This window comes from Polistes dominula, unplaced genomic scaffold, assembly GCF_049000335.1.
Source record: "Polistes dominula isolate Pdom_NZ unplaced genomic scaffold, Pdom_raw_medaka contig_12, whole genome shotgun sequence".
Classification (NCBI taxonomy): domain Eukaryota; kingdom Metazoa; phylum Arthropoda; class Insecta; order Hymenoptera; family Vespidae; genus Polistes; species Polistes dominula.
Window position 1 is genome coordinate 5070075 of NW_028301116.1, and position 15146 is coordinate 5085220.

Genomic DNA, 15146 nt, shown 5'->3' on the forward strand with positions numbered 1-15146 from the left:
GGTAATGTAGAAAGAAGCGGCGATGACTAATATTTTACATTGAAATTCACATATTCGTATACATTTATTTATGGAGAAGTAATAAGAGTAATGTAATTTTTTTTTATTATGTATTTAAATAATAAATATCCTGTTATATAGAATAATATTTGCTTTAGTTAAATCCATATAAAAAAGCAACGATCGGTAAAAAATAAAATTAGTAGCAAACCGCACCCGCTTTCTGCGCACAATCAATAGTGCATTTCGTTTCTGTCAAATGGATAATGGCAGCAACAATGATTGATACGATGGCGCAAACTAATGCTTTCCAATCGAAAAAGAAAGAAGATCCGGAAAATAAAGACAATTTGTGGTAAGTTCGATGATCAATCATTGATAAATACTTCTAATTATTTATCATATTATTAATGTAAATAATTTTTTGTTTTTTTCATATAATATGCTTACAACATTTGTCATATGCTCCTAGCACAAAAAAAAAAGAATAATCTTTTTAATTGATATATTTTACAGGTCCTCTATTCTGGCAGAAGTACAGAACAGCGGGAACAACAAACTGCCATCTAACAAGAATGTCCTTGTCTTGGGTAAATTTTCATTCTATTAATATATTTCAAAGTAACGTTTTACGTCAACGCGTTTTGCATACTAAATCCATATAGGATCAAGTTTTTTCCTACAAGAATTTTGACCTTTCTTATGTGCCATTGCAAGAACAAAAATTATGATATCACAATTTTGCTCTTACAATGTTGAAATTCTTATAATTTATTTGTAGGTGATAACGAGAGTGGAAAAACAACTCTTATCGCCAAATTGCAAGGAGTGGAAGATCCTAAAAAAGGCTCCGGTTTAGAATTTGCGTACATTGATGTAAGAGACGATTACAGAGATGGTAGGTTAATCATGTTTATAAATTTTATGTTAAAGTTGCTATCATAAAAAAAGTTCTACATATTATAATACCTTTTTCTTTTAGATCAAACAAGATTATCTGTGTGGGTTTTGGATGGCGATCCAGGTCACGCTAATCTGTTGAGATTTGCATTAAATGCTGCAAGATTTCCACATACGCTTGTAATGCTAGTAGCTGCAATGACCACGCCGTGGGCTATTTTAGATCAATTACAAGCATGGGCTGCTTTATTAGCTGATCATGTTGATAAATTGGGCATTGATAATGACACCTGGCAACGGCTCAGGCAACAAAGTGAGTCATTCTTATTGTTAATTCAACAATTGTTCTTTAATTCTACTTAATATTTCATCTATCCAAGTATATGCAGAGTATTTATGAAGTATGTAGATTTATGAACAGATCTGTTTAATCAGACATTAAAAAATGGCAAGAGTATACCGAACCTGGTGACGAACTAGATCCAGGAAGTCCTTTGAGACGTACCAGTCGTAATCTCGACGATGAAACAACTGAACATATACCTTTACCTGAAAGAGTACTTATGACCAATCTAGGCTTAGACATTGTCGTGGTTATAACTAAAACTGATTATATGTCTACCCTTGAAAAGGAACACGATTATAAGTAAGAATTAAATTGAATTTATAAATCCCTTGCACTATGATTTAATGCATGGAGCTGTATGTCATATTTAGTGCTTATGTTTAATCTGTGAGATTTGCCACGAGTAGATCCCATGTTTCTCATGCTAGAGCTGTAAAGATTATCACGAGTTTCACACATTGTTATAGCACGAGGGGTTAAAATACATTTTAACAAATTTTTGTTTATATAGAAAATTATATTTTTTTTTTTTTCAGAGACGAAGATTTTGATTTTATGCAACAATGGATTAGGCGGTTCTGTTTGCAATATGGTGCAGGTCTTTTCTATACATCAGTAAAAGAAGATAAAAATTGTGATCTATTGTATAAATATCTTACACATAGAATTTATTCGTTACCTTTCAGAACGCCTGCTTTAGTTGTAGAAAAGGATGCAGTTCTTATGTGAGTATTTATATTTATCTGAAATAAAAATTTTATAGTTTTACATGTATCTTTTTGAAACATCGTAGTCCTTCTGGTTGGGATAATATGAAAAAGATTAGCATCCTTCATGAAAATTTACAATCGATGAAACCAAATGATTATTATCGTGATATTATTACGCAACCTGTGACAAATAGAAAAGTGAGTTATTTTGTATTCAGTATTATTATTATTATTATTATTATTATTATTATTATTATTATTATTATTATTATTATTATTATTATTATTATTATCATTCAAGGAAATTTATAAAAATTAATAAATAAAATTATTTAATAAACAGTGTTTGATAAGAGAAGTGGAAGTTCAAGCAGAAGATGAACAAGCGTTTTTAGCAAGACAGCAAGCTACGGCATCAGGTTTGAAAGATCCAACACGTTCACCTACAACAAGGAACCAGGCAAGCCTCGGCCCAGTTATACAGGTTGTACCATTTATAATTAGAGCATGCTCCTCGTTTGCATATCATTAATTACAGAGCCTGGAATTATATATACAGTGGTAATATTATTACTACGAATTTGTTAAATAATATGGTAAATCCATTTTTGTTTTCATTTATGTAATATTGTTCATGGAGTGAAAAACTGCAATCAATCGTCTTTACATGTATCATTTTTTTTACAAAAATATCCTTTTCATTGCTTAACAAACATTTATTGATCAAAATACAATTGTGAAAAGTATTAGGAAAATCTAATGTGTATGTGTTTAGCATTATCATTACATAATGCTTTTTCATGAAGTTGCATAGTCCAGATTTATGTCTAATCGACCTTCCTTTTTACGGTTTATGTTTTTGCCTATAATATCCATTTTATTTAGTTGATATTTTTGTTCTTATTTATATTTAAAATTATCATTATTGTTTCAAAATATTGTGCTTATATGCCATTTGATAAATAAGAGGTAATTAACTAATATTTCATATATAAATTGATTATATATAAATATAATCTTTTCTGATAGATTCATGTACACTGACGTTCTTTTATGTTTGTGTTATTTAATGTTCAAGAGTCCTTGCTGTTTGCATCTCAGCAACATGAAATAGGATCATCATGTGCTTATTGCAGTTAACGTTCAAAAGCATGTTCTAATCCATGTGGTATAATCTGTTAATCATGTGCATAAAAACGAATATAAGTAGGTTTCCTTATGTACAGACATACTAAATTTCTTATAATTAGGTAGCATCGCCAAACAAGAAATTGGATTCCAAAGGTACCGGTACCACTGCTGCTGGGGAAGGCGTATTAGCTAGCTTCTTCAACTCTTTACTTTACAAAAAGACTGCTGCGCTTCCAGGTGTTCCAGGATCACCGGGAAGTATAGGTGCAAGTCCTGTTAAGCTTGGTGCGTAGTTATTAGTTACAATGATTATTTATTATTTGACATGATATATTAATTAAAAAAAAAATCTATTGATTTATATTTCAGATAGTACACCAGTAGATAAAGCAACAATGTGCAATGACGCTGCAGCTGAATTAGATCGTCTAACGCAAACTAAAAAATTGTCTCCGCCTAACTCGAATTCATCGTCCGAATGTTAAATGAATAATTGATATTTTTTATATTTTTCTTTTTTTTTTTGCGACCCATTAAAATATCAATCCGTAATATATCTATTTTCATTCTAATCAAAAGATCAATATTTGTGCGCGAGTATGCTTGACTTATCCATTGCAAGCATCTTAATTCTGTATATGTATATATCGTGACAATCGGTATTATTTTATTTATTTTTTCTATTTATGTTTAAGATTGCATAATAATCGACCGACTGTAGCAGATCTTTTTAATTATATTTCACTAATTTTAGAAAAAACAATTACGATTAGCTAGTTGGAAAAATATACTCTTATAATTAAATCATTTATGTTACGATGAATAATTTAAATTTAAAATAATATAATTATTTTAAATCTCATAATCGAATATAGCACAAAATACTACTTTATAGTAATTTAAGCGTAATCAATTATTATTTTAGAGCTTACATAATAAAAATAAAAAAATCATAAACATTTTTAAGGAAAACAAATATTCTTTGGAACAATTCATTTATCTTTTGTTAAATTAATCAACTTATGCTAATCTGCAAATTTAATCAATTAAATCATTTTATTTATATACATTTTCTTTTTCTCTATTTTATTACGTCTATTTTCTTTTTCTTTTTTTTGTGTTTATTTTATTATCTCAAATTTTTATTTAAATCTAAAGATGGGTCGCAAAATATTGTAATACATAATAAATATAACACAAAATTGCAATAGGTAGTCGTGTAAAAAATAAGGCACATTTATCAATCGAAGAAACAATAATTCTTAAAAGTTGCGTGGTTTTAAGGCAGCCTTAATCTGTTATTAAATACGATTAATAATGAAAAAAAGAGTAAAAAAAATAAAAAAATAAAATAATAAAAACATAATCAGGACATGATCTTGAGATACATGATAATAATAATAATAATAATAATAATAATAATATAAGAAAATATTTAATATAATAGCTAATTTGTGAATTAATATCTTTTTAGTAAATTATTTAATTATTATTTAAATTGAGGCTTCTCAAACTTTTCCACTTGGTGATCCCCCTTTATCAGAGCAGATATTTTTGTGACCCAGGATATAGATTTTTTATTATCTTTTCTTTCATTATCATAAATAGACATAGACATTGCTAAATTGGTTTTGAATAAATTTTCGGTTGTAGCGCGTTCAGGAATTACGTAGGTTTGCTCCAATTTCTGCCCCCCCCCCCCAAGTTTAGTTATGCAATCTTATACAGGGTCGCGATTCACGCTTTGAGAAGTCCTTAATTTAGGCGAACAATCTATCACTGAACTATGTTTCTTTTTTCTCTACTGCCAACTGGATAATAAATATTGTTATTATCATTTGATATCAAATTAGAAGCACGTTTATTAGTAAATCTCATTAATATTATGCATAATATATATTGTGAATATATTTAATAATTCTTTTTATTAGCTTTTAGAAGAAGTTGTTATTGTATTTTACACGCAGAAATTAAATAATCGTTTGTGCTCACAAACGCTATACGAGATTCCAAATTTTTTGTCTTGTTTTTTATCGAAGCAACATGTTGAAAAGAGGGTATTCTAGTCTAGAGAGCGATAATTTTTGCTTTTTTAGGATTTAATAAAAAAAAAAATTATTGATATGATAATACCAAATATGCTGGTTGACATGATTTTGAGGTTTATTCATCTGACAATGAAAAAAAACAAAAATTCTTGTTTAGAAAGGTTGTCATCGTGGATTTAATTACAATGAAAAAAAAATCTAAAAATGGCAGCTGTTAGAAAACAATTTGTTCTATGACTTTTTTTTAAAGTCTTTTATTTTTTTTAAAATAGTAAAAATTAAATTTCGCAATGTTCATAGTATCTACCACAAAGCAACATGTACTGAAGGTATATGCTAAATTTGAAGTTAATTGAATAAATAAAACTCGAGATATGCCAATTAGCTTGAAAAAAGTAGTTTTGAGAAAAAAGCGTTTAAAGTTCTGATGTGAGCTGGTACCATACCTGATACTACGGTATTAAATGGCTATAACTTTGTAAATTTCTAAAATTTCTAAATTTCCTTTTAAGGATATATTTTTAAAGATCTATATTTTCCAAAAATGAAAAAAAACATCGAATTTTTCTAAACTAGAATATTCCTTTAATTCGATTTAATTAGTTTCTTTGTAACACGTACTTTAGAAACTATTTATTTAATAATATATTTTGTATATTCAGTTGACTGTAACCAATTGCTTCACTTATGTAAAATCACATTCTCTAATATTTAAAAATAAATAATTTTTCATAATATTCGTATACTGCAAATTCTTGTTATCATAATTATTTAATTTATTATATTTTATTTCATTAGTTTTGATTTTTATTTAAATTAAATATCATTTGATCTGTTATTTAAAATTAATTGAATCAAATTTTATCTTTAGTTTATTTATCTTTAGATATATTATGATAAATGGTGTTTAAAAAAGTCATTTATTTGGCAGTTTTGTATTTTATAATATTACAATATATGTTAACGTGATATATATATATATATTTATATAATAAATTGTGTGATATATATATATATATATTATGAGGCTCGTAATTGGAATTACATTCTTTTACAGAAAGGCAACTTATTGTTTATAGCTCACTTAGCAGCATTTTATATCGTTTTCTGCCATTTTACGTTATATATTTGCGCGATATAGTTATTATTTAAAAGAAGAAAAAAACAAAATATATACGAATAGATTATAGAAAAACAAAACAGAAAAGAAAATACAAAAAATAGAAGAATGAAAAGATAAATTAATGATAATTTCTTAATCATCTTAATCTTTTCTTTACGAAATTGAATCGAATGAATTGATGAATCACTGAAATTGATTGTACTATTGAAACTGTATCATATTACGTGTATATAATAAACTAAATAGATATTAAAATATATTTAAAATAATGATAATATTTTAAAGGTGTTTCGGTAGAACAAGTTTTGTTAAAAAAAAGAAGAAAAGGAAAAAGAAACAAATGGATAATTACTCTCAAGTTTCTAATAATATCGTTACATGTGATGTTCTAATATTTCTACTGTATTACACGATTGATTAAATATAATTGAATACTGAGTAATTATATAAAGTCTTATTGACTTATATATAATACTAAAATTATATATATAATATTTTGACACACAAATTATGTTTTGTTGTTTCTTCTGTTTTTTTTCTTTTTAAGATAACAAAATTTATAACCCGATGCATGCAATTAATAAATTTGTATATATATATATATTCATAAATATAGGTATAAAAAAACATAAACCAAGGATGACGAAGAATGTTTTATATATATATATAATTATAATAAAATATAAGTATGTGTACTAAGAAATAATCTTTCTTTTTTATAGATGCAATAGCTTTTCAATTGTTTTTGTAATTAAAATAACGTTCATAAAATTTGTATATGCATTTGGGAACGTATATACTAATTAATCATTCATTCTCATTTAACAGGTAAGATATAGAAAAAGACCATTCCTAATTTTCAAACATTCAATTAATTGAATGATCGTCAACAATAATTAATCATGATCAGTATAGACAAAGCAATTATTGTAAGTACTATTTATTACTAATCATTCATTCTCATTTAACAGATAAGATATAGAAAGATGATTATTTTTTAACATTCAATCAATTGAATGATTGTTAACAATAATGAATAATGAAAGATGTAAACAAGGCATTTGTTGTAAGTATTACGTATTACTAGTAATACGGAAGTATATAGTTCTCTTGTATCAACAACAAATACTGCATATATACGAATGATAACAATGAAATGATTATAGCCTTATTCGATTAAAACTATGGCTCAAGTATACTCCTACATAATTGTAATAATGTTTATGGTACCCTCCAATAAAAATTATGTTAATTATTATGTTAATTAATTAAAAAGTATTTTTTTTTGTTTATTAATAATGTTCATTAATAAGGCTGATTACTCTTTTTCTACATACATAATATATATTATAATATATCTAAGTAAATAATATTTAATATACGTTAATCAAATAAAAATTCATTCCTTATTAATTATTTTCCGGAATAATTAATGTCAAAATTTGCCATTAATTCATTCATAATCCATTATTATCACGCTACGTAAACATTTGATCCTATTTAATATTAATTGTATATCGTTTAAAAAGTTAGGAAGAAATTTAATTATTTCTTAAATTGTCAAAAAATGGAAAGAATTGTAACGAACGTTAACGAGTTTGTTTCTCATAGGATGTTTTGTTGTCTCTTACACATTTATACTGTTTTTTTTATTCATTAATTTTGTATTAAATATTTCCTATACGAAATACGATTACGAAGTGTTGATTTTATAATCGTGTATAGATATCGTTTTTTTTTCAAATAATAAACATGCAATTAATAATAGGACCATCACGATGATTAAGGGAATGGGAAAAAGTTCGCGGTCATTACGATTCCATTTGCGTTATATTATAAATATGCAATTAGGAATTACTATTAGATTATTAGATTATTATTAATATTCCGATAGTTCTAACTCAGAACTAACGGTCAGTCTATTCAATAGAGCAAAATGCGTTTGTCTACTGCTTTGCGGCATATTGGACACTCCGACATTCGATCGCCACACATTTGACAGGTTCCATGGCCACAGAGGAAGATCATATTTTTTAAACGATCCAAACAAACTGGACACATTGTCTGCAAAAGAAAAACATCATTTTTAAATTAAATATTATCAAATTTTCTCTTTCGGCTATTTCATTTAAATATCAGATTAATCCGAAAGTCCGTTCATATTTGGATCACATGAATGATTAACTTTGATTCACTATGTTTTACTACTACATTTTAAATTAAGTCATATCTTCTTTTAATTGTCATAATCAATCTCTAAGTTTTCCATTAACTTTTGTCAAAATTTAATTTAAAAGAGAAAAAATAAGAAATGAATATTGATGCATAGTACAAATGGCAAGTTTTGTAGTTTTCTTTTAAGGTATAAGTTTTACTGCAGACAAAATTTATTTCATTATTTAAAAACTGCTTAAGGATGATGTTAAAGATTTAAGAAAGAGAACAACAGTTTTAATAATAAACAACACCATTTGATGTGGTTTTGGTTTATGGTAAAATTTTGTATATGGTATGCATAAAGTCTATCATTTAGTTTGTATTGTTGCAAAATCCTTAAGAAAGGAAATATGAACGAATTTTTGGACTGGCCTGATATTATTTTTATCTAAAGATATAATAAACGCAAGGAAAATATAACAAATAAAAGGGACACGTACTTGTTCCTTGATATCTTGCAATTGTTGTTGAAGTTTCTGAATATCGCTGTGAGACGTGTCTCGACTTCCATTGTTCATCAAAAGAGCTTCCCCACCACCAGTATTGGTATTGGTATTGGTATTGGTGTTAGTATTGGTATTAGTATTGGTATTGGTATTGGTATTGGTATTGGCTGTCGGTATTGGCACTGGTTCTTCTTCTACGTCAGCTTTAACTTCTGATATGGTTCCTTTAAATATAAAACCGTATTTGTTTGATGGTCATAATACGTTTCTCAATTTTCTTCTCGTTTGTCAGGGACTAGGGTTTCATTTTTATAACGTAACAATATATACTAATGTTTTGAGTTTCTACTCATAGTTTTTGAATTATTGAATGAAAATTAAAAGACATTGCATTTCAAGTTTCTTGATAATAAAAATTGCAGAAAAGGTTATTTACAAAACTGAAGAAAGTTTCTGATATTGTTCAGCTTAAAACTTAAAACCATTTACAAAATAAGACAAATTTGTAATGCAATATTTATTTCATTGAGTTAATAATCATCTAATAAAATAATTTTCAATCAGGAAGAGAGGGAAAATAATGGTTTGCAAGGACTCTCTGGCCAAAGTGATCTTTGTACCTGAGGCATTGCACCCCTTAATGTAAGTGACATCACCTCCTCCACCGCAGCAAATTGACAGCGGTACCATGTGCTGAATTTGTGTTCTGCACTGAACACATTTCTTCATTAAGGCAGCACAACTCTCACAGGCACACATGTGACCACACGGATGGAATAGGACACTGGCCTTGCGATCCGAGCAAACAACGCATTCCTCGATCTGTTGAAGTTTATAAAATTATTCTAAGAAGTTCAAAGAATATTTCGGATGAATTTTAGTGATTTATGCGTGATCAATTTACCTTCTGTTTGGTAAGAATATTCTGTCTGCATATAAGACATTTTTTCACTCTTGGAGCACAAACGTTGCAACAGGCAACATGTCCGCAAGGACTGAAAAGCATTTCACGTTTTCCATCGGTGCAAACGAGACATTCGTCAATTGTTCCCGATGATGGTGCGGCTTCTATGTCGTGTCTAAAAAGAAAAATTCATATATAAATAGGATGAACAACTTAATTTTATGGTATTTTGGATTATTTTTTGAAATTAAACAAATTTTTCTATATACTGTTATTAAAATAAAAAATTCATCTCTGCAGAGATTGAATCAATTTTTGTTATTTAAACAAATAAAAAAAAAAAGAAAAAGAAATGAATCACATATGAAAATAAAAAAAGAAAAGTGGAAGCGATACTGACGATTCCTTGTCTTTGTGACACGTTGTCAAAGTTTTACAAAGATTTGGATCTGGACATAGATCCAAGGGTGTTTGGCCCTTTTTGTTTTTCAATTCTAGATCGGCACCATGAGCTGCCAGGAAGCAAGCGATGAAGGAACTACTTTTCTTGTCCTGACCCTGTGCACCAAGACCCATTAAAAGACGACCGACATCTCGGACGTCCTGCAGCTGTCGCAGCTGTGACAAAGTGTGATGTCTCAGAGCTTCGTGAAGTGGCGTGTCACCGTCTTTGTCGGCCACGTTCAAATTTGCACCTTCTCGTACCAATAACTGCACAAATGATACATTGCAAATTACATTCATTATACCGTTTAATTTATATTCCAAGAAAAAAAAAACAAAGTTTCAAATTTAACCGAAAACGTTCATGTGAGTAGAACAAATATCAAGAAGAACAATCATTGATAACAATTTGTTGACATATGATATAAAAGTGAATTTATAAATTAATATATAAATTACGCTAACATGTTTTTAAATTGATTTTCTATATCGAAAGATAATAAAAATGTTTTTCTACTTACTCGGACAATTTGTGTATGTTGTCGTTCAACAGCGAGATGTAGAGCGGTCTGCAAATTCACATTTTGCAAATCTAGATCGGCTTTTCCAGCACGCGCCAATTGTTCAGCGACTTCGACGTGATTGTTCAGAGCTGCCAGATGAAGTGCCGTGTATCCATCGTCCTTTTTCTCGTCGACTATCCACGGCCTCGGTAATTTCGACAGCAAAACGCGCATAGCACTGTAACAATGGAAAGAAAAAGATATTGAGAGTGAAATAATAGAAAATGAAAAGAGGGAAAACGGACGCGTTTTTTAATCGTCGTTAAAATTGTCCCGACCCATCTCTTTTTGTTTTGTTTTTTTTTCATTTTTATTTCTTTTTTTTTAATTCCTTATCCTCTTTATAAACAATCTCATAATTCATAAGAGCGAACGTTACGGGCTAAATAATTACGGTCTTCTTACGCTAGCGTAACGACGTACTTCTTCTTAAGAGCTTCGTCCTGCTTTCTCGACAGAGTAAGAGAGTAAGGGGAGATAAAGATAGAGAGAATAAATTATTTCTTGTTCTAAACTTCTACACGATTTTCCTGGAGTACAAGTTTATGTTACGATTAATAAACGAAGTGGAGGATAATAGGTGGAAAAGGGGAAAATGAGATTTTACTTTTCTACCAACGAGAAGTCTGTGCGCGTCTTGACGAAGGGGTCTTTGATCAGTTTCATTCAAAGACATATAGAAATTTATATATGTAATATTTATGTATTAAATGTATATAAGGAAATATATACATTTTCAGTTGTGTCACATGATGTGTGTGTATGTATGTGTATGTGAACGTGATCGTGAAATCGATATCGTTGAAATCCATTCGTTTTATAGCCATCGGGACATCGGGAGTATCATTAACAGATGCGATTGTCAATTAACGAATATCATAAACTACGGTTATCGCGGCGGTTATTTTGGAAGATTATTATTTAGTACCAAAGCTGCGTGTACTATAATAACCATAACCGCGCGTATCCGCTTCATGGAATCGATCGTACCTCTCAAACTCGCGGTTTTCGGAGCTTCATTATGTAAACGATTAATGCGATACGAAGATATCGAGGATTTTATGATCGTAAGATATGAAACGTTATGTTGATAGACACCATTTTGATTTATTCCCAGATCATGCTTGTTGTCTTCGAACGTTCTATATATTTGCTCAATATATTTTTATTAAACATAAACATTGAATTTAACAATCAGTTAAATATTTGATTTATAATGAATAATAATAATATGTAACAGGGTGTTTAAAAATTATTTGTACTATTTTTCTTTGTTGTAATAAGTGATTAGTTTTAACAAGTTTAAATATTTTTTTTTAAATTTTAGGAGAAAATTTATTTTTTCTTTTTACTATTTTTTTACGTACAAAGTTTGTTTGTAAAGATACAATTCACGGATCAATTAAAATAATATATCCACTGATTTCTTTTTTTGGAGATTCGTCAAAGACATTATTTACAATATGCGGATGACTGACATTGATGATTTAAAAGCAATCACTGTTGCTACATGAACGAATTGATGCTAAAATGTTGCAGCGTACACGTGACAGCATTTGAAAGCTTTACGAATGCACTAATGGTACACATATGAAACGTTCGTAACATTATTATTTTAATGAACGAAATATTGAAAAATATAAATTTAAAAAATTAATAAGTAAAATTGAATAATAAAATTACCTAAATAATTTGTAGATATCATGTAATTGAAGTAAACGTGTTACAACCTTGCACGAATGATTGACTTTAAATTTACAAAATAAAATTCTCTTTGAATTCACCACAATTATAATTGTAAATAATTATATTTAACTTATTATTTAAAGAATATTATTTATTTATTATTTAACCTAGTAAAAAGAAAAAACACATACAAATTAATCTCGAAGGAAAATTAAATCGACGAATGAATTTGTGCAACAAAATGTTGATGAAATCAAAGGGAAGAAGAGAAGAGAACAGAATCGTCATTTCTAATTACGGCCCTGTTATATGGACCCCATGGAGAGATTCTGTATCCCTGAGGTTTCCTACGATGAGAGACAGCTGTCTTTTGACAAGGCCTCCTCCTGGAGACCAAAGGAACACTGCTGAGCCACGACGCAGCTTGACATACTACTATGCACGTGTTACCTCACATGAATGTATACGCTATCCGTTCGTGACATGCGATTAGGAAGACTGCCTGTGTCTTTTGGGAACAATGATTAAACCTTAAATATCCCCTTAGGTATATAATAGATGAGATATAATACAATAGATGATAATTACTAATTTACCAATATTTTCTTATAGGGTTTGTTTTCATCTTTGATTAAAGAAATATTGTGCCTTTCATATTTAATTATTATATTATTTATTTAGAAGCTATATATGTTTCTTTTCATCGTAATTTTTTGTGAAAGAAAATGAATAATATATATATATATATATTTATACTAAATTTAAATTTAAATTTAATCATTGGAGATTTAAATATATCTTACATACATAATAATTTTTATAAAAATTATTATTAAACCTTTCAAGTGTTAAATTCATCATTGGGTGTATTCAAATTTTCGATTAATAGTATATGTCTGTGTATACTTAAAACACAAAAGCTGCCTATTTTCTTTCCTTATTCTTCTTACAATTTAATTGAATTCTTTATCGCGACATTACGATGCATTATTCTTGTCTCAACACGGGCATCGTTTCCTTCCGATTACAACGTAGTCAGAAACATTACTCCGACTCCATAAAATCTTTACGACGCGAATATAGCCACGTATATGGCCAAGGCTCATGGTAAAAGGGAAACCAGTCGGTTAGAGGGGTTGAGGGGGGGATGACGTTGAAGGCTTCTCTTCTCTTCGTGGATTTCTTTTTCGTAGGCGTCATAACGACAACATGGGTTTTTGCATTCTGTTCTTATAGCAACGACGTGTCCTCGTTGTCGTTGTCATCGTACTCTCCAAACCACATCCCTACCTTTCAAAAGGGTGGATAGTGAAGGGTTGAAGGGCTTGCACAGAAGCTAGTCGTGCGTAGATATAGCCAACTTTTCCGACATGAATATGCAAACGGGTAGTTCCAATGTTGCCATTATTGCGTTAATAACAATAAATCGATTATCTTACAATTAGCAATTTGTTTGCATTCCCACCACCTCCTCTTCTTCCTTTTCCTCCTATTCCACCTTTCTCATCCCCTGCTATCAACCCTTTTTCCACCCTTTGGTCACGTTGCCGAGATAGGACAGGTTATTATCTCATTATCGAACGATTAACATCTATGATATATTTATTTGAATTTTTATAACGTTCAAGTTCAATTTCTTTTATCTAATTTAATTAAAATACATTTATTTTTTCTTTTATACGTTAGAATTAATTCGTAATATAATTAACAAATACTTGAGGACATTTCAAATTTTACGACAGTCAATTTGGTTTTTATGCAGTTGTGGTAATAAGACAAAAAAAAGTGTTAAAATAAACCAAAAATTAGATATTATTTTTTGTATAACATTGAACGAAAAATTTTCGCCAATTTTGAATAGAAAATTCAAGACTAAAAATGCATTTATATTTAATAAATCGATCGGTACAAACTTTCTGATCAATTCAATAGCATATTTAATAGGGTAGAAAAATGAATGTTGTTTTTTATATTAATTATATTCTATCGATTGTATTTGTATTGGATTTTACGTTATTATCCGTTTTGGTGAACATCATTGTTACTTAATTCTATCTTGAATGAAGCGAAATGTGTATATTTTGAAGGCATCAAAGGGGTACCCGGAGGATACGAGGTATCGAAGGATGTGCGATCAAAGTTTGAACGTAACGACGGTCGCCCATAGCCTCGAGGTTCCTAGGATTCGGATCATTAGCTGCTATCTCGAAACTCCAAGTAAATAACAAACAGGAGCACTCGTGCGCGAGTATTCCTATCGCAAGATGGGAATCTTCAAGTAATTATAACGCCAAGTAAAATCGTCTCTTTAATGTGTATGTCTGCTTCTTCTTTAAAAATCAATAAATATTTGAAGTTTCAATTAATTATCGATACCAACATTATATTCCACGCGTTAAAATCAAAATAATAGTTTCAAAAATAATTCTATATAATCCTTTTTTCACATTACTTTTAATCCGAGATTATATTCATAATATCATTTCGATACACAAATGTTACGATATTATAGAAAAAAAAAATTATTTAAATTACAAACACACTTTATGAAATAATGGTTTTAAAATATATAGAATAAAATAATTTTACACATAATACTTTTTTCGCATTATTTTTAATCCGAGATTG

At 28.9% G+C, this 15146-nt stretch overlaps 2 protein-coding genes across 9 annotated transcripts in view; one reads left to right on the forward strand and one right to left on the reverse strand.

The window, feature by feature from the left end:
- The first annotated feature begins 80 nt into the window (after positions 1 to 80).
- Positions 81 to 5872, forward strand: Dlic (dynein light intermediate chain). Of its 2 annotated transcripts, none has more exons than XM_015320520.2 (10): positions 81 to 355; positions 517 to 590; positions 782 to 898; positions 983 to 1213; positions 1336 to 1546; positions 1783 to 1971; positions 2040 to 2154; positions 2300 to 2440; positions 3207 to 3372; positions 3457 to 5872. In XM_015320520.2, exons 1-10 carry the CDS (start codon positions 267 to 269, stop codon positions 3570 to 3572), a joined length of 1449 nt encoding a protein of 482 aa, XP_015176006.1. In that variant the 5' UTR covers positions 81 to 266; the 3' UTR covers positions 3573 to 5872. The 2 variants fall into 2 exon arrangements, with proteins under 2 accessions (XP_015176006.1, XP_015176016.1); XM_015320530.2 differs by having other exon boundaries at positions 2300 to 2416.
- Positions 4186 to 15146, reverse strand: part of LOC149031084 (E3 ubiquitin-protein ligase mib1-like) — a 207594-nt gene continuing 196633 nt past the window's right edge. For 6 of the 7 annotated variants that reach the window (XM_089176875.1, XM_089176878.1, XM_089176879.1 and 3 more), the window contains 6 exons: positions 10791 to 11010; positions 10226 to 10536; positions 9826 to 10000; positions 9542 to 9743; positions 8916 to 9145; positions 4186 to 8322 (listed from right to left, as the gene is read on the reverse strand). In XM_089176875.1, coding sequence (XP_089033001.1) covers positions 8182 to 8322; positions 8916 to 9145; positions 9542 to 9743; positions 9826 to 10000; positions 10226 to 10536; positions 10791 to 11006 — 1275 coding nt within the window. In that variant the 5' untranslated portion in view covers positions 11007 to 11010 and the 3' untranslated portion in view covers positions 4186 to 8181. The remainder of the gene's footprint in view (positions 8323 to 8915; positions 9146 to 9541; positions 9744 to 9825; positions 10001 to 10225; positions 10537 to 10790; positions 11011 to 15146) is intronic. The other variant, XM_089176880.1, reaches the window with a different exon arrangement.

Bases quoted from the DNA above. Each gene is read 5' to 3' on its own strand.
- Dlic (XM_015320520.2), top strand. From the start codon at position 267: ATGGCAGCAACAATGATTGATACGATGGCGCAAACTAATGCTTTCCAA. The intron at 899-982 runs GTAGGTTAATCA...TTTTTCTTTTAG, and splicing joins AAGAGACGATTACAGAGATG to ATCAAACAAGATTATCTGTG. The intron at 2,155-2,299 runs GTGAGTTATTTT...TTTAATAAACAG, and splicing joins AACCTGTGACAAATAGAAAA to TGTTTGATAAGAGAAGTGGA.